This window comes from Anser brachyrhynchus, assembly GCF_964034855.1.
Source record: "Anser brachyrhynchus genome assembly, chromosome: 8".
NCBI lineage: Eukaryota > Metazoa > Chordata > Aves > Anseriformes > Anatidae > Anser > Anser brachyrhynchus.
Window position 1 is genome coordinate 7,113,243 of NC_137702.1, and position 19,922 is coordinate 7,133,164.

A 19,922-nucleotide genomic window follows, 5' to 3' on the forward strand; every position below is an offset into this window, starting at 1 on the left:
ATACAGAGTTGCAATAAGAGCTTTCACAAAAATGAAATGGTTGGATCAATCATTGCTTTTTAAAAATAAAATGCTGCTTTTTATTTAACTTCATTCACTGAAGCTTACACTGTTAAATGCTTACCTCATTTAATCAGAAAGGTAGAAGCTGCATAATAATGTACTACAAACTAATGCAAAGTTTGTGCCTTCTGTTTTCACCCCTGTGTAAGGAAATGTTCTTTTTGTATATAAACGAAATGCATTCATGTGTAATACAAGAATACACTTCAGTTAACCTTTAAAAATATAGTAAAAGGAAGAAATAAGTTATTATTGAAAATATATATATATATTTAGAAATTAAGGTGTCTATGTAAAAAGTTTTTATGATAAAATTTGTAATGTAGCAATTAGTTACTTTAAGCTTTTGAATGCTAGGGGACAGATTTGCTTTAAAGGAGAGGGCAGAAATATTTAGAAATGTAGTACTTTATCTTTCTAATGTTTAGCCAATGTGTTTTATTCACAGCATACGTGAAGAGGTACAATATTGAAATTACTATTTTAATATTTTCTTATTAATTGAAAATTTTATCTCAAATAGATATGGTGACTGCCATCCTGTTTATTTTATTGGATCATTAGAGGCTGCTTTTCAAGAAGCCTTCTATGGGAAAGCTAGAGATGTAAGTGTGTATTAAAGTTACTTAAATTAATTTAGGGGAAAAATGGAAATCACTGCACGTTTTATCACTGTTTTAGAAAGGTAAACTATATTTAGGAGTTGTCTCATTTATATTATTTGTGAATATCTGTATGGTTGGTTGACCAAAATACTTACTCCGATTGTTGTTGAAATTACAGTGAATAACTCATGCTTTCTAATTATTCAGGCTGTATTTTTACTGGAGTCCTGTAGTGATTGGTAACTATGGGGGCAGTTTTCTCTCTGTCTCTCTCTCTTTTTTTAAATTCTCCTCCCTTTTCTTCCTGAAATAATCATGTGTCCTAGCCCCACTTAACACTGGCTGGGAATCTTTTGGTTGACAAGTTCAACATTGCATGTTGGTAACTCTTTTGAAGGATGGCTAATGAAATTGTAAATTTATATTGAAAGGTGTCTGAAATACAGTCCTTTCTTTCTTCCTTTCTTTCTTTCGTTCTTTCTTTTTTTTCTTCATTTGTACAGCCTTTATCTGCCAAGTAAATTCCAGTACTAAAGTTTGGTTATTTAGGTTTTCTGTCCATCCAACCAGACATCTCAAGTTTCTGTTATTCCATGCACAGTTGTAAAATCAGTATTTTAATAAAATTAGAATGGGAATAGTTTATTTAAGTTCTGGTGACTTGAATTCACTAAGGAGAAACCCAAAGCCTTGCGTAATCAATCATAGACAAAGCTGAAACACAAACAAGAAAGTTATGCTGTTTAAATTTATTTTTTGTTGTCTTGATAGATATTTAATTTTAAAATGAAGAATTTTGTGGCTTCCTGTGGTTATTCATATTGGAAGAAATAGCTATGTTGTGCTAGAGGATGTTATGATCAGTATGTTATGAATCTACACTGTGTAGCTTAAGTGAATGCTAACTTGACATGTTGTGGACACAATTTTCTTACACTCTAAATTTAGTGAATATTTTCATGACTGTATATGGATTTCAGGGCATAAATGTACACAGAATAATTCACAGGCAAAGTATAAATTTGTAGCTCATTCAAGTGGAACAGTATATGTTTCAAAGAAATAAAATGATGAAGTCAACATGAAAAGTTTTTGAGTTAAAAAGTTCACTGTGTCATTTCATCAGAAATGGTTGACACCATCACAGTAATCATGGAAGAGAGCCCATTAGGAGCTTTCATAAATACTGTTTTATAACTCTAAGTCTGATATTAATGCAGTACAGTTGTTTAGTTTTTTTTTAATACTCCAGATACTTCGTATACTACTTGCATGGCACATCTGAAATCCACATGACCTTGCATTTCTAATATTTTTTGATGTATTTGGGCTAGATCCTCATCAGGATAAAGTAATACAATTAAGAAAGTGTTATTTTTGTGACTTCTTCCTTTAAATTTTTTTTGGAAAAATTGCCATAATTTTTAGAAGCCCTTGTGCCTCCCAGCTACCCTGAGAAATGTCATTGTTTTGATTATAACATTCGGATGTAAAGCAAAGGTATGATAAGGGCTAGAAGCCATTTATTTTTATTATGTTTTCCCTGTTACAAACAAGTTTTTTCAGAACCACCTCCTGGAATTCCTAAGTGAGGAAAGGGATACGTTATTTTATATTTTTATAACTGCATTTCATAAAATAATTGAATAAGTATATCAGTATAAGGAAAAAGCTTGAGAGAAAACTGCAACCTGTCTGTCTTCTAATTTATACTATGGAGGGCACTTAATTTTACCAGGGCAACAGATGAGCTTCAGGCACCAGCATTCTTCACTTGAAGTGAGAAATTGAGTTCCAAGAGTAAATAAAAACAAGATTGAAGGTTTAAATCCTCTGCTAGGCTTTTTGAACTTATATACTCATTAAATGTTTATTGGAGTGGTGGGATTACGAAGGATTTGGGTAGCTTCATCAACTGGTATATACTTAATCACTAAGTAAAACACTACATTTGATAGAGTGTTTCTCACGATGCCACACTCAATCCATCTTAATGAAAACCACTTCAAACTGATTTAATTTGAGAGCACTTGGCAGCAAGAGTGCTCAGAGATCTTAGCCTTTTCTTGACAAAATCTCAATGCCGTCCAGAGCAGAAGGTGCACTCTACAGTTCAGGTCCAGTTAGACAGCCATCAGCTGTGTTTTTAATCTGTGTAGTGGATACTTTCTCCTTCCAAAATAGCCCATTATATATGAACTTGAAGCCTTTTTTCAGAAACACGTTAGTTTGGGTTATTTTAAGAAATTCAATTTATGTGAGAACATATATTTTAAACACTGATTGTTATATCTCTTTTACAGAAAATAGATGTTCTTCTGTTAAATCTTAATATTTTTTTCATTCATTGGGAAGGATGTTAATTCGTAGCTGCGTAAGAACGTGTTATTTGAAAAAGAAACACCTTTTAGAAAGGTTAGATGTTTGTCTGTTTACCTGTATTTTGTTTAGGTTTTTATCATAGCTCTTCATTTTGAGTCGTTAGAGCTAAGATCAACACAAGTGATGGGTGTCTTTTGCTTAAGAGCAAGTGCTACCATGACAATCTCGGGTCTAGGCAGAGAGATGGAGTGAAGACAAATATAGCTCTACTTTAAAACATGTATGTACCTCTGACACAAAAATGCAGATATAGCCAAGCCAAGATACAGTGTTTCGCCTTTAACAACTGATGTCCTTGGTCCTTTGCATGAAGTCCCCAGTTACCTCTTGCAGCATGATGGTTCAGAGCATTCTGTGCTAATTTCTAAGGCTTACTGTGTATATGTAACACAAGAAAATATTTTCATTATTAATTTTTAATTGGGTCAGGAAGAGAAAGAGAGACAAAGATCTCTTAAAATAATTTATTTTGTGAAATTATTTCTCTACTTTTTGTGCCCATTTGAAAGAAACATTTCGCTGTCATACTAGTTTATGAAGAACAAGCTTACTCTTGCTCAAGTACCATTGTAAAAATAGCTAGAACAGATGCCAGAGATCTCAAATCTTATAATGCACATTTTTAAACAAGATGTTTGCAGGAGGTTTCTTTCCAACTGAATGCAATTTATGGGTGCCTTATGTTCTGAAACATCAGGGGGTTTATCCTAACTTAGGGTGGTATCGCTTAATCTCTATATTGAATTTCTCTATGTTATTTACTTGAATAATACTAGAGTATTTTCTTTTATTGGAGTTTGTTTACCTTTTTATCTTATAGGTGGTTGCTACTCTTTTATTACGAGAAATGATAAAGGAATCTGCTTTACCTTTTCAGTAGCTCTTATGTTTTTATACCTCTGTCAGATCACCTCCTGCTCCTCTCTCAACCTTTCTGTCCACTGACTTCTAATAAATATGTGAAACATCTCTCTTAGCACAGATTGGTATTGTCACCTCAATATATACTCCTGCATGCTGAAAATGAACCATGTTGTTCTTCTCTTTGAGTTCTGTCTTTTAGGTTCAATTTCCTGGCAGAACCATCACTTTCACGTATGGGTACTTAATTTCCTGAATACCTAGAAGAAAGTATGCTCTTTCCATGATTTAGCATGATCAAGAAAACCCTTTTTTTTTCTTTTCCTTTTTTTCTTTTCAGGTGGTAGCTTTAGTATTCCTTCATACAGGGTTTTCTGTAGTATAATTTTTATCTGCATAATGCAGAAAACTGTCCCTCATTATTATTTCAGCTAATTCAGTTCATACTGACCTTTTGGGTCCTTGAAGTACCCTCTCCAGAGGTAGTCTATGCCAAGGATGCACCAGCCTGTAGGAAGATTGAACAATGCAATGGACTGTTAAAGACTACACTGAGAGCAGTGGCCGCAGGACAGCTTTTTGGTTTAGCCCCGTCATCTTTTTTGTTTCCTAGATGAAAGATTCTCCCTGGCCAGTACACTGAAGTCATATACCCTCTTAGGCCCAATGAATGAGTTTCTGCAAAGTGTAGTAAGTTTGGCATATGGGTGAAGAAGGGACCTGTTCCAGAGCAATGGGTAATTACTGATTAGAGAAAAGTCTAGGCAGGTGGCCAGTGAGGGAAGGGAGTTCTGTCATGCAGGAGGTGGGATTGAATGTATTCTAGTGTATGTTCCCTAAATACTGTGGAGCAACATGGAGTACAGCTTCACCACCACCTTTTACTTTGACTCTGGGCACATTTCAAATCAAATCTGTGGAGCAACATGGAGTACAGCTTCACCACCACCTTTTACTTTAAATCTGGGCACATTCAAATCAAATCAAATCGCTCCTGCTACATTTTATGAGGGGCTTGAGTGTGTGGCATGTGGTAGGTGTGCTTTGAAAATGATTTTTCAGTTGAGCTGCCTGGGAGTCCTAGAGGTTAAGTGACTACTTAACAGATTATAATTTGGTGTCAATAACGTGAATGCCAGTCTACACAGTCTGGTTGTAGAGGACAGCTAGAGAAGTGTAAATCTAGGTACCCAGGAAGAGTAAAGCAGCTACAGTAACGTAGATGTCAGTACATAAATTCCAGTTAAGCCCCGTGTTAGTCACCTACATTTACTTTCCAGTCTTGCCTGATGTATTTGTTAGCAGTTCTGTACTTTCATCCTTAAATTGATTTTGAAATAGATAATTACCATTTAGAAATTTTTGCTACAACATATCAGCTTAGTAGTCTCATTGTGTCCCTACACACCCGTTATTCTGCTTCATCATTCATATGGGAAAGGTTAGTCTTGGGTATGGATGTATCTTCAACAGTCTCTGTACTTGATATTAAACACTGAAAGTTTATTGAAATTGTCTGCCACACTCAACATTTTCTCCTCTTTTGAAGCGTATGTTTTGTAGTTCTTATCTGAGTTTGGTTTTAATTACTGATTATTTGTTGCACTGTGTAAGATATCACTACAAGTTCAATTGATTGAAATAGAGATACAACAGTATAATAGGATCAAATAGTTGGAACATGAAAGTATTTTACATCAAACTTAAAGTAAAGCACACCTTCACATGGGAGAGTGGTTAACCATTTGAACAGCTTTTCCTGTTTCGTCTGGATTCTCTTTCACTGATGGTTTTACCGAAAGATGTAAAATAATTAAAGTTGGAACTAATTTAGAGATGTCCTATGCCACGTATAATACAAAAGACCAGATCAGGAGATTCATCTCCTGATGATCAGGGATCATCTCAGTCTCATTTAGGAACTTACAGGGTACAGTTTAATTCAGATCCTCTTCTACAGCACTAGAAGCTGGTTGCTGCCCCTTGTTTGTGTCTTTGGTGTTTGTGTCTTTTCTTTTGACTGGTGCAAGGGGAATTCGATAATGCTTATCTTTAGCAGGTTCTGTTCTGTTATTTGTAATATACAGGGAAGGCTTCCTATGAATCTCTGTCTGCCCTATTCCTGCTTTGATCCTTTTTCAAAGTGGAATAAATTCTAATGCATATCACCTTGGTGTATTGCAGAGGGTTTACATTCTGCTTAGGAAAAAAGATTGCACATGGTAAAGTAGTTTTGCTCAAGAAAGCTGATCATATGATCTCCAGGATCACTTTAGATAGGTGGATCAGATTGTACACATCAAAGGCTTAAAGATGTGCAAAAGTGTCCCTCTGTTCCTTTAAATTAGATTTTACTATGTAAAACCTGGAGGAAGAATGAAGATCATTAGTCTACCAACTTGAAAGAACATTCAAGTCTCTAGCACATGTTACGTAGTGAACAGTTTTGTCTCAATCATTACTTGAACTTGTAAATCTGAGATTCAGAAATAAACATTCAGGTCTGTGGTTTTGCTGACCCTTATGACTTTATTGCTATTCATATTCTTCTGTGCTATCTGAAAGTTACTGGTGTTTTAGGAACTGGCTGAGAAACTTGGATATTGCATTACTCTATCAGCGATGATCCAATTAGTCTCTCAGTCTTATGAAGATACGTGTTTCATTCTGCCACAGGGACAACTTGGCCTTCATTTCAGTGTCCCTCTACAGCCTGTGTTTCTTTCCTGGGTGCCACATGCCAGGCATGTTCCATCAACAGATAAAGGCAGAAAGGGGCTGCAGCACTTCACAGCAAATTACATGGTAGTGGGTGTGGGGCACAGGAGCAGGGGCAAGGCCAACTGGGTCTTGTGCACAATCTGATTGCAACAGAAGTTGTAGAAAAAAATGATTGAGATCTGGATTTTTGCTTTCTTTTAAAGTATTAAGATAAATAAGATGTAGAAAATGGTTAGTGTCTCTTCCTGATGTCCCTTTTTCCTTTAAATAAAATGGGACCCAGAGCTTAGAGCTAAAGCATTTAGGACCTTAAGTGTTGCTAACAATGAGGAGGCTTAGATTCATCGTGTTTGTAAATCCTGGCCCCTTCTGAAAATTCTAGTACATGACTGCGTGGTTTTCATCATCAACGTCCTCTGAAAAATACGTCTCTAGATGGCTTAAATTCTTAAAGCCCATCAGATAGATATTCAGTACTTAGAACCTTCTCAGTATGCCATACCTGGGGACTAACAGAAGTTCTTCCCCATTGGATTTTTTTCTTGGTTAAAATTTTGTGCTAAGTATATAACCCTGAAGTCATTATGTTTTTGAGACATCCAACACAGAACAGACTGGTGTTGCATTAATAGTCTTCTTTTATGAAAGTCAAGACCGTTCAAGAGTTTAGTAAGCCTATTTTATTTGTATTGACTAAAAAATTCCATGTATTAGTCATCCTAGAATCCTAGAATTTACTCTGATTTTTTTTCAAAAGTCTAGAAAAAAAAAAAAGCTTCTTACAAATATATACTACCATAGGTTAATAATAATAATAATAATAAAACTCCTCTCACCCCCCAAAACAGCTTCAAGCCTTTTGCAATAACACATTTTTCCAAGTAAAAAATATTCTTGCCTTCTATAAAGATTTTTCAAAATGATGTTTCAGCACTTTGTCCTGTTACCACTTTTCATTGTTCTTGCAATACGCCTATGCCCAACCTTAATATTTTGGACAAATTGGCAGACACAAATATAGTCTGTATATATGGTGCTTAGTCTTTGCCTAGCAAGATTTGTTGATGCAACAAAAATTACATTCACTTGTAAAGTAGCTCAATGTAAACATCTATTGTGTATGTGTCTGTTTTGTTTACTAAAATTTGTCTGTAAATCTTTAAGCCTAAAACTGTACATATTTTGAAACATTCAGTTGTATGGAATCTCATATTTAACAGTTTCATGGGGTTGTTTCTTTGGAACTAAAAGTGTTTCTCAAGAGCCTTTTTTTTCTACTCGCTCCCCGTGAAAAGAGGAGAGCAAAGCCATCCGCTTACCACAAAGCAGTGCCACCACAAAGGAAAGATTAAGGGTTTAGAGAGAGGTCAATGTGGGTTTTTCTCTAACTAAACACTTTCCTAAAGTTTCCTTGTGGAAAAAATAATGAAGTCATCTCAGAGTTTTTAAAGAATTTTTATTTCTTTTTCACCGTCTGCATTCGCTTGTCTTCTCAGCATGGATGTTTAATCTTTCTAGGCTTTGTGAATTGGTCCAAATGAATAAGTGGTGAGCTGTCTCTCTAGGAGCTAGAGGCTTATTCTAAGGCCCTAATCACTGAGTAAACACATCTTTGCCCTCCCTCTCTTACAAGTGCTATATAATAGTCGAGATTCTAGCACAGTAACCTGGATATTGCAGGGATCGACGCTTTGAAATGCAGAATGGCTGATCCTCAAAAACAGACAGTGCCTGATCTTCCCCTGCCTCTTTCTTCTTTTTAAATTAAATATCACCACAGAAATGCTGTTTTATTGCTTGATATTGTGCATTAGTGCCCTGGATTTTCAAGTTTAGTTTCAGTCAACATTGTTGCCTGCACTTATATGGATCTCTGCATGTTGGGCTTATTAATGGCCCTTTCTGGCACATGTGTACTTGGTTCTGAAGAACATTTAAATTAAATTAGTCAAACATTAATGCAAATTACTAATCCCTTTCCCAAAGTCTAATGTTCAAATGTATTATTCTTTTTATAAAGAGTCATTAGGTTTTATCCAAAGCTAGTATTTGAGGTTATAGCCATACAGGTTTTTTAAAAAGCAAATTTGTCTCAAAATTGCATCCCATGTCTTGCTATATCAATGCACCTCAGTATCTAGCATTCAGTCTTACTTCTAATGAAGAGATTTTAAATGACTTTTATTTAAAAGTCTGAGAATACCACTTACTATATTGTCTAAGGAGACGCGTTCAAGTAAGATTTTAAAATGTAATGGTGGTGGTGAGTGGAACATTGTAAGTTTCTGAATGGTGTTTATAATTTCTTAAATATTTCATATAGGATCATGGTCCTTTAATAGCTTATAGTTTTCCTATGTTTTTCACAGTCTGCTCTCTTTGTGTACGTACAGACTCACTTTCCAGAATATGGTCTGAAACTGTCATGGGGACACACAGCAGAGCTGTATGCTGCTGACAGTGAACTTCAAATATCACTTGATAGGATTTCAGAAAAACACGGCAAAGATTATCTGGTTTCAAGAGACCATTAATACCATCTTCAGCATCTAGTCTTTGCTAACAGGGCAGCTACAACAAAATGTATTAGAACTCACAAATGTAAAGTGGGATTCACAATTCACTCATTTGATCTGTTTCCCATGTCTAGAGGGCAATATGTATGAGGAGCGGCTGAGGTCCCTTGGTTTGTTCAGCCCAGAGCAGAGCAGGCTGAGGGGAGGCCTCATGGCGGCCTGCAGCTCCCTCACGAGGGGAGCGGAGGGGCAGGTGCTGAGCTCTGCTCTCTGGGGACAGTGACAGGACCCGAGGGAACGGCATGGAGCTGGGACAGGGGAGGGTCAGGCTGGGTGTTAGGAAGAGGTACTTCACCCAGAGGGTGGTCAGGAGCCTGTCAGAGCTCAAGAAGTGTTTGGACAACGCTTTCAGACAGATGGTTTTGGGGTGGTCCTGTGTGGAGCCAGGAGTTGGACTCCATGATCCTTGTGGGCCCAACTCCTTCCAATTTGGGATATTCTAATGATTCTGTGATTTCCATACCACATCCCTTGCACTTGTGTCTTACACATTTGCAGTGCTGGGACGGCCACCTTTCTTCTCAGCTCCACAAGAGATTCAGCCAGCTGGGCTGGCACATGGCCTTTTCATCAGCTGCACATTGACTTATGAAGTAGGTGAGAGGCTGATGTGCTGCGGGCCTCCCCACACCATACGACTGGATGGAGAGCTGCCAAAACATTCAGCGTGTAGCATCACAGGCTTTGGGACAGTGGGCAGCTGTACTCTTTCTTACTCAATTTTCTCTTTTGTTTGGCTACAGATGGGATGGTGATAATGCGCTGTCGTTTTTTAAGGTTGCGTATAATTGTATTTGTTTGGAAATCTTAGACACTGTTGTATTAATTGGTGTGTTCCTTGCTCAGGGAATTGTTCTAAATGTTTGTTTCTAAACTTTGTTCTAAATTTTTGGGTTTTTTTTTGGCATGCTGCCCAATAAAGTTCACACATTTTTTTAAGCTAAGTCTATTCATAAGGTTTTTGATTTTGCATTGAAATGTTACTATTTTCATGTTTTAAGGATATCATATCATATTTTGGTACCCAAAATAAAATTACAGGGAAGAATTGAGATTTAGAGGGATAGACCCTTTGCCTTGAAGTCTATTGTTTTTTTTTTTCTGTGTGCACACTTTGAGGTAGTTGGCACCTTCGATAAACACCATTGGTGTACTAATGCACAAACCTGCAACCATAATTTAAAATTACTAAATAGACTGAGGAAATTTTCACTGGTCAATCTTTTTTCATGTCTTTTCAGAGAAAGCTTCTTGCTATCTACCTCCACCATGATGAAAGCGTACTAACCAACGTTTTCTGCTCACAAATGCTCTGTGCTGAATCTATTGTCTCATATCTGAGTCAGAACTTCATAACCTGGGCATGGGACATGACAAAAGAAGCAAACAGAGCAAGGTAAGACTCTTTGCACTGTGAGTGGAGCAGCTTTTCCTCCAAAGAAGAGCTTATCTCTGTGTATCAAATGTTTTGCTGCTTGATATTTATTTGAGTTAAAAACTTGGTTGTTCATAACTAATCAATGAAGCTGTGCTGGCAGATGCTCACTGGGAATGGAACCCTCCACATTTTCATTACAAATGGACTTCTTATTCCTGCATAGGAAAAATGGTTCAATAATTTAGTTCCTTTTTTCCTTTTAGAGTTTATTTTGCAAACATAGCTCTAGAACTACGTCTCCTCTTGATATTTCTTTACTGGAAGTGGACAAGAGAGAACAGAACAATCACTTTGTCTAATAATACACTTTTAAAATGACACTTATGTTTCATAGGAATTCCTCACTCGACCTTCTGCATTTGTCATTGGATGAATCTGTGGTTGTGCATGTAATTCAAATTACTCTAGAGAACAGTTAAAGATTATGAAAAAAAGCAAAAGTGGGGGGGAGAGAGAAAGGAAAAAGAAACATCTAGGTTCTTTCATGGGACCAAATACATAGACGGGAAACTTGCTTAAGTCTTTTGGTATTGCCATTCATTGGCAGTAAGGAGCCTCCTCCTTTTCTTTTATCCCACAACTTGGTGTAGAAGGAAACACTATTTCTAAACCATCTGTAGTGGCTAAGTTCAGTTGACTACCTGCTGTTCTATTGTTTGGTTTTCTATTTAATTCTCTAGTTTCTTTTATTTTACAATGACAAAAAATTGCAGTGTAGTTTCTTTTGAAAAAGTGTGTTTGAGGGTTTTTTATGACTGACGATCAACAGCCATGTAATTGCTTTGTTGTGTTTTACTAAAGAAATCTATTAAGTAGCACAACTTTGATACACTAGTAATAAGAGTTTGCAGGTTACAGAGACACCTGTGGTGACCAAAGCGACAGAAGCTGCTTATTAGAAAGAGCCTGTACAGCTGTGTCCTATTAACTCCTTATGACACTTTTTAAAACACAAAATAAAGGGCTTGTTTAAGGCTTTATAGCTATTCTCAATGAACCTAGTCACTGATTGTGCAGTATGATAGGGTTTTTAAGCCTTCATTTTTTGCTTTCTATTAACAACAACAAAGAAACTGTCATATTAACAGTGAGGTCAAAAAATAGTAAGGGGTAAACAAGGCATGCTGGCTCAAATTAGAATAATTTCTCATTTGTCTTTAGTGTCACATCCTGCTCCTTAGACTGTGATTTCTTCAGAGGGGGCATGGTGCTTCCTTCCCTCTTTGGAAAGTGTCAATGCACTGTAGGCATTCCCATAAATAAATATGCAGTACCTCTGTTTAATTACTACACTTCTTTATATGACACAATGACAGTGGTCTTGGAGTATTCTGTTTTCCTACAAATGCAGTTGCGTGTAGCTTTTTGTTTGAATAGTGAGAACACAACAGAAGGAGCTGGTTTTTGCATTCTAGTGTGGCCCAAGAACAACTTATTTGCGCTGTTAGAGATGCATTAGTGAAAAAGGCGACATGGGAAGGTAGAACAATCCGGCACACTTTATTTACTTTAATCAATAGGGACACCTCAATTTCAGTAGTAAAAGACAGGTTTTCAGTACTGTAGATGACACGAGTAATTTAAAATAGATAGAAATACTTTGTCATATAAGCAAAAAAAGTAATAAATCTTGGATGTTCTGCTTTTTCTTACCCTTTGCTGTCCTCTTTTCTGAAATCTACGGGTGAAATGTATGTCTGTTGTGAAAGCAGTTTTATTGCTAGCTTCTGCTTTTCTCATTAACGAAATGGGGGTCTATCCTGAACACTGTAGAAACAGCTCCTAAATCTTTGTTTCCTCATTTCATGTCTGATACAAAATATGATTTCCTCATATCAGTGTCTGATAGTAGTGATGTTGACAGTTCTGGCCGTACCTTTTGGGCCAAGCGTACAGCTGGAGCAGCTCACCAGCTGTGTTGGGCCATTGCATGGGCTAAGCAGTTCCTCAAGTATCCAGAGAGATTCTGGGATAGGTAGGCAGGAGGGCCAGGCATGAACAGCTGCAGTTCTGGCATCTTCGTACTTCAAAAGTTGGCTTAATACCATTATTGTAATATAATGGTGTGTGTGTATATATATATGTACACAAGCACATGCATAGGTATTTTTATTAATTCATTAATATATATTAATGTAATTCATGTATTTACATCCAGGACATGTATATAATGAATATACATAAATACATATATGCCTACACATGCACACATACTCTTATGTTTGTACACACAGCATCTACAAACATAGATTACACATAATATTAACAGATTTCCAAAGTACCTAATGTTTGCCAAGCAAAGCAATGCCAAAACCATAAAACAGTGCCTCAGATGTCTGTAGCAGCTTTTCAGCTTTTGATATCTTTGCCCTTGGGTGCTGTATTTCAAGGTGTTGCCAACTTTTCTCAGCTATGATGACAGGTACTTGTTAGTTTTAATGTTCAAATGATAGTTTTTCATTTTGCTTAAGCTTAGGAAAGAGTTAATTGACCAAAGTGCTTCTCAGCAGCAGGTTGTCTTCACCTGCAATTTCCGTCACCAAGTAATTAGCCATATTCACAGTTGCTGACCCTTAATACTAACCTACTGAATGATGCATGCCTGGATGAAGACCAGTTGACCATATTACTCTAGCTCCCCAATCCTATTTGATCCTTCAGCAAATATATTGCAGGTGTGGGGCCTGTGAGTGCCGGACTTGGTGAGTTAATTTACCACTGCCTTCTAAGGAGTGACCATAGATTCTGTATATGTTGCTTGCAAAACTGCTGGACTTGTTCTTTGGGCATCAAATCCTTAGCAGGTTTCACAGAACAGTGTGAAAACCTTTTCTATTGTATTTTGCAATATTTTGTTTAATTTACTTTAATAGCAATACAGTGCCAGTCCATAAAAACAGGTCAGAGGTCTAATTAATGTTTTAAAAATAAAGGCTCTCAAACACCAGGCGAGTTTGTCATTTTCTGTATGGTTTGTTTTGAGGAGGAAGAGGAAAGAAGGTGAGGAGGGAACCCTTCTGTTCCATGATTACATCCCACCCGCTCATTTTCTCCTTTTCTCCTTTGCTTTTGATTTTAGTGGCGGTCTTAACAGAATGTCAAGATCAATTTGCAGCATGGTTTAACTCAAGGTTTGCATTCTGCCAGCAGCAATTGTCCTAACGAACAATGCCGTGTGTTCTTGTAACTTCAGAAGCTTTTAGAAGGCTCATGGCAAGGGCAGCATCTAATGACTTTATTAGTGTAGGGTTTCAAAATGGGCTCAGTAATTGTTCACATCTCTTTGTCATCTAGTCATAATTACTGCATTGTATTGTTCAGGGTTGCACTTGTGAATAGTTTCCTAATAGCACTGAAATGAAGAAAAAAGGAAAAGGATAAAAGGTGATTGTCTCTTTAGACAGAGAACAAAACAGCCTGTATATAGATGATGGTTAAACTGTTTATTATACACCAACCAGAAAAGGTAAACTGTCCCTGTTTAAATATTTATATACTTCAAGGTAATGTTAGTAATCTAAAAATGTCCAAATTTGGAAATTAATCTGGAATAAAAACCAGTACAGAATGCATTTTAATTTGATTGTGTTTAATAAGATATGGATGTCTCTGTGATATTCGACTATAAATAGAAAGTAGTCTCTCTTGATCTGATGAAGGTTTTCAGTGTGTCATTTTATGTGCCTGTGAAAAAGCTTCAAGGTCGTCTGAAAAAAAAACTATTAAAACTTCAGGAATTGACTATGGATACGTTTGTAAGCATATATTTTAAGTTCCCGCTGTAAAAACAAATCCTAAAGCAAATTCTATTTCACTGTACTCACAGTACAGCATGGTTTATTATGCTTGTTGAACAGAAAACAGGAAGGAATAAAGCTCTGTAGTGTCCTGTGCAGAAGCGAAGGCAGAACAGGTAGTCCAGGCAGATTTGTTGGCCTGCTTTGAGGAAGGAGAAAGAAGTCATTCACAGGTCTGTTTAAATGGAGGAGTCCACAACTCTACCAGTGAGGTCTACTGCCAGGTAGAATTGAAGCTGGAGAGAAATTTAGCTGCACCTATGAGAGTGTTTAAATCAACCTTCAGAAGAAATCACTGAGCTGGCGGAGTCAGAATCGTTTGTACTAAAATACAGCTGAAAGGCATGACTGAGTCTCCTTGGTACTGCAGGGTGCCCGATGGGGACAAAGCCTTTTGCAGAAGTGCAGGTGTCTGTCCTCTTTAGGGTAAGATGACTCTGCTTTGACCTTTCCACTCTCCTTTTTGTTACCATTCCGACTTTGGTCTTGGAGAGCTGCAGATTACAATGTTTAGTCCATATCTGGCCAGAAGGCTCAGCTCTACCTGCATCGTTCCTGGCTGATGGTTGTCAGATCTGACCTTTAGTGTGAGGGAGATTCTCAGCAACTCTCCATAACTAGTTCCAGTAGTTGGTTTTCACTGCCTTTAGGCCGTTCTCACTAATATTTAACTTAAGTTTCTCTTGCAGCAATCGATGACAATTACATCTTGATCTACCCAGTAGACAATAAGATATGCTCTTACTTTCTGCTGCTGTGTTCTTAGTACTTAAAAAGCCCCATTGTGTTTTTGTGCAATTTTCTTCTAACACTAGGCAATCCTGATTCCTTCAGCATTTCCTTGTATCTTGTCCTTTTTAGGTATTTGTTATTGCAAACAATATTTATATGGTCCTCTTGCAATAGGTCCATATCTTTACTGGAGTACTGTACCTAAAACTACCTTCTCAATACTAAGTACAGAAAGAGGATTACTTCATGTTGAGCAAACCGTGCTTCTGATTACTTACCCCAACGTGTCATCGTCACGTCATGAATTTTCTTCTTCTCTTACTGCTTGATTCTTACCCTGCAGTTGTACAGTTGTTTCTTCTCCTCAGAGACTTTCACTGACTTTGTTTAATTGTCAGGTTGTTTCTCTGATTTGTGAAGATTATTCTGAATTCTTATACTGATTTCCAGTGTGCTTGTAGCTTCTTCCACTTTACTACCATCTGTAAACTACTTTAGTAGTTCATTAGTAAATCTAACTAGCAATTTTAGATATTCCTTAGCAAATCATGTTAGATGTCTGTCTTGTACGATAGACAATGATCAAAACTACCACCGAAAGGCAAGTGCATCTTTTGTTTTCCATTTTAAGCACAGTATTTGAGTAAGAGGTCCAGATATGTTTTATTTATACTTTTACCAGTAATTTTGTCTGGTGTCAGTGATATCTGAAAGGATGGATTAATGAGTTTCTAGATAGATGTATTTTAGACTGAATAGGGTTATAAAGTATTTACCTAATCTGTTTGAACCTGGAAGGATGAAATTAGATCTTCCATGTTTTATGAAGAGTTAGATAATCCACTCATCTAGGCTTTACTCTTGCATAAAGAACAAGTGGATAAAATCCTGTTTCTTACATCTGAATCCCTGGATATTTAGTGTGTAGATACTCAGGAAGATATCTACATCATTTGAGTCAAACTGCTTCATAGATTTTTAGACAATACCTTGTGTCTGTTGCTCATCATCCCTTGTATTTGAGTCGACAGATATGACCCTACTAATGTGGGTAATATATTAACTCTGTATTATGAAAACTATGGATAGCAAGCTTATTTAAATATACCATTTTGTGACCTCAACTTTACTTTTTTTTTAATGTAAATACCTAATATAAAAATGTTATTTTTACATTAACATTTTAATGAGCCTTATATTGACTTTGCACAGTATATAATTTTTATTAAAAATAATCGGGAACATTGCATGTTTAATATTCATCATTGTTTTCTTCATGCTCAAGAGAGAAGTCAAATTTTTCAAAGCCATTTCTGAAGTTTTGAAGCTTCTAAAAAGTAAGATTAACCTTGGGAAGTATCTGGCCATAAATAAATCACACTTTTTCCACCCAGAGTCGTCCAGGTTGTGGACTGAACATCAGTTCAGACTGAAAGGGAATAAATATTTTAGAAGAGGTTATCAGATTTTGTCCTACTGCTTCTTTTTGAGCCAGACTTCAGGATGAGGTGATGGTAGCAAAAGACATCTCCAGGGCAATACTGTTAAAAAGCCCTTTGGAAGAAGCATAGTGGGTACCATGTGCCTAAGGGCCTCATTTTGGGAAGAACTTTTTCAAAGTTTTCCCAACAGTATGTTAAAATTAAAAGTAACTACAGGAATATTTGTGTGAGTAAGACTGTAACAAATAACCAGATTTCTGTTGGCACAAAAAATAAGGAAAATTGATCTAAATTCCTATGCAATTCTTTATATTTATTTGAATACTTTTAATGTATACAACTAAGATGAAAATTCTCTCTGTATGGAAGAGAATTTGACTTTTAATGCCCTAGGCAGATTTGCCAGTAGAATTACTAATTAACATTAGTTTCATTCTGCAAGTTTACACCCTGATAGTTTGAGAGCCAGCAAATGCCTCTCTCTTGTGCCCCGCTTAGGGACTGTGCACTGGGGATGTTCTTAGCCGTCTCAATTGTTTACACTGAAATATTAAGGAACATTTAAATTTTTCTATAGTATTTGTCATCATAGTTTTTTTGTTTGTATGTTCTTATTCATGGTTTGGTAAGGAGGGATCGTGTGTAATCGTGGATCCCAACTTGACTGCAGTAGATCCTGTCCATATGAATAACAGAGATGTGAAGGAATGTCATACATGAGCAGGATGTACATAAAGGAACAATGAGATAATACCAGTCATTTTAATGATTCCTATGAAACACTAAGCAATTTACACTACCAAAAAGCTCCATTATATTCATATGTTTTTATGTTTTCTAGATACGGACGTATTTTGTAGTGTAAATAGGTCTCATAGAGATCAAAAGCTTCCCAGAGACCAAAACATCTTGAGGTCTGAAATAACACTTTTCATGGTCAGCGCTTGGGCCAAAGGTGACCATTTCTATTGTTAAAAATTAAAAGCTGCATGTTCTTAGAAAGAACATTATTGCTAAACACAAGCATTTGCAAAGTTCTGTACAACATATCCAAGACTGAGCTACTATAGACCACGGACTTCAGATGTAGCAAGTATCCCCTTTGTTTTTGAGGCTCAATAATATTTTTATACTTTTTTCAGTAGATTTTTAAAGCAGTTATTTTTCCATAATTGTCACCTTAGAAGCTTTTTAAAAGAAATATTAAATAAATTGCATTTAATCATATAGTTACAAGAAAAAGCAGTGCCAGAAGTACATTTCAATATAATGTGTCGTATATTAGCTGTTAGGGTACATTAGCATGATTTTCTTGTCTGGGAAAGTAGCTTGTGTAGAATGTGCAACAAACATGATAGCTCTTCTTACAGGTTATCATGGAGTGCACGTGGAGGGAAAACTGCTGTGCAGTTATCAGCAACCCCCAAAATGAACATCTTCATTTCACCAGAATAATTTTTCCTGTGTGTTGCTTTTAATTAAGGAGCGAGCTATATCTAAGAATTAATACCATGTTGATCTATGGTTAAAAAGTTAAGATAAGTTTGTAATATTTTTTAGGGTTTGCTTTTGTATTTGTATTTATCAAGCCATGATCAGGGACTGTGTTTATTTTGTAGCTTTAATAACTGCGGATTTCATTGCTAGTGTGTCACGAAAGAAGTAAAGACATGATGCTGTCTGACAAAATTATTACTTCGTGATGACTTACTCTGTAACTTTAAAAAAAAATCTAAGATTTTTTAAAATGGATTTTTCCTTTGTAAAATGCTTTTTGCCTTTCTCATACTTTTTTCTCCATGAATATTTTTATAATTTAAAAATAAAAGGACTAGTAGGGTGCCATTTGCCCTCCCTTTCTGGCAGTGTTCCTCTATTTCCACTTTTGGTTGGAGATCACAGTAATCCAGCGTGTTGTGGAAAACAGTTTTCCCCGGAGTGACATCTGGCTCTTTGATGAGCTCCACAGGCAGTTTTCTTGGCAGCTCTGGAGATGCCACTAAAGGATCTGGCACACTTTATTTAGATGGAAATAAGAAAATCCCTTGTAAGTGATGTACACATTTGGTTATGCCACCAAATTGTTTTGGTCCCACTCAGATACTTCTGGAGACAGTAAATACTAGCGTGAAGATTTTTTTGTCAGATATGGAGGAAAGTAAAAAGGTCTGGAAATCCACAGTCGGGAAAGGCCCAAAAAGGAAGGAAAAAAAGGCAGAATTAGTTGCAAAATCTATTAAAAGGTATGAGGAAAAACTGAATGGGGATCATGAATGAAAATTCAATTCCTACCCATCTAGTAAAACGAAAGGAAGAGATGTTATGAGAAATTGCTAAGCACTCACATACCACTGCCCTGGCTAAGAGCACGTATGTGAGTGAGTGATTGCAGGTGAACAGGAGTTACGCGGTGCAGGTATTGGAGACTGCTGGCAGTATCTCTTTATTCAGTGTGACATCGTTGAACTACCTTCATATTTTTATTGGCTTTACTATAGTTCAACAGACACATGGGGTCTTACTCAATTGCAAAAGAACAGGATCTATTTTGATGAATCACGTTATTGAGGAGCTTTTTGAGGGCAATTGCTCATCTCTGAAGATGCACATTGTTGCCAGCTGATTATTCATCCCCCACGAACATCCTCACCGTGGCTGCCAGTGCTGTAATGTGGACATCCTTTATTCAAGGTTGGAAGAGCTGGGCGGGAACCAGCTCTTGTTCTTCCCCCCCACCCCCAAGACAGAGAAAGGCTGCCTGATGGCAGCGATGGCGAATCTGTGCCATTCAGATCAGGATTGGCTCCTGCTGCTCTTTTAACTGGTACAGGAGCGGGCTGGCCCTGTCCCTGCAAGCTGAGCAAATTGCAGCAGCAGTGGAGGAAGGGGGAGATTTGAACAAGCAGGGTGGATGGTGCCAGGGGCTTTGAGAAGCGGCCCCAAGAAAAAATCATGAGAGGAGTTGTTGGCATCTGGCATCTGTTCTGCTGTTACTCAACCCGGAAATGTGTGTATCCTTACAACAGTCTGGCACAAGATGTCATCTTCAGAAGCCAGTAAGTTGAAACCTATATGTTTCCCAGCCTTGATTTTTACAGGACCTCTAAGTATCATAATTTGTTAGGTTAAGAGATTTTCCTAAGGCAGGAAGTTCCACATAAAAAAATAAAAATCATCTCCTGGGAAAAAAATATTTGGGAACCTTTTTAACATACTGAAATAACTGCTTCATTCAGAATTCTCTGCCTACTGAATCCATACCTATTAAAGCATATTTTGTGAATGAGCTGTGTCTTAACGAAATG

The 19,922-nt window shown here is 36.8% G+C and overlaps 1 protein-coding gene across 3 annotated transcripts in view; it reads left to right on the top strand.

Annotated features, from left to right (window-relative positions):
- Positions 1 to 19,922, top strand: part of FAF1 (Fas associated factor 1) — a 164,841-nt gene that overhangs the window by 108,367 nt on the left and 36,552 nt on the right. For all 3 annotated transcript variants that reach the window (XM_080603293.1, XM_080603292.1, XM_080603294.1), the window contains 2 exons: positions 587 to 668; positions 10,450 to 10,604. In XM_080603293.1, the coding sequence (XP_080459419.1) occupies positions 587 to 668; positions 10,450 to 10,604 (237 nt within the window). The remainder of the gene's footprint in view (positions 1 to 586; positions 669 to 10,449; positions 10,605 to 19,922) is intronic.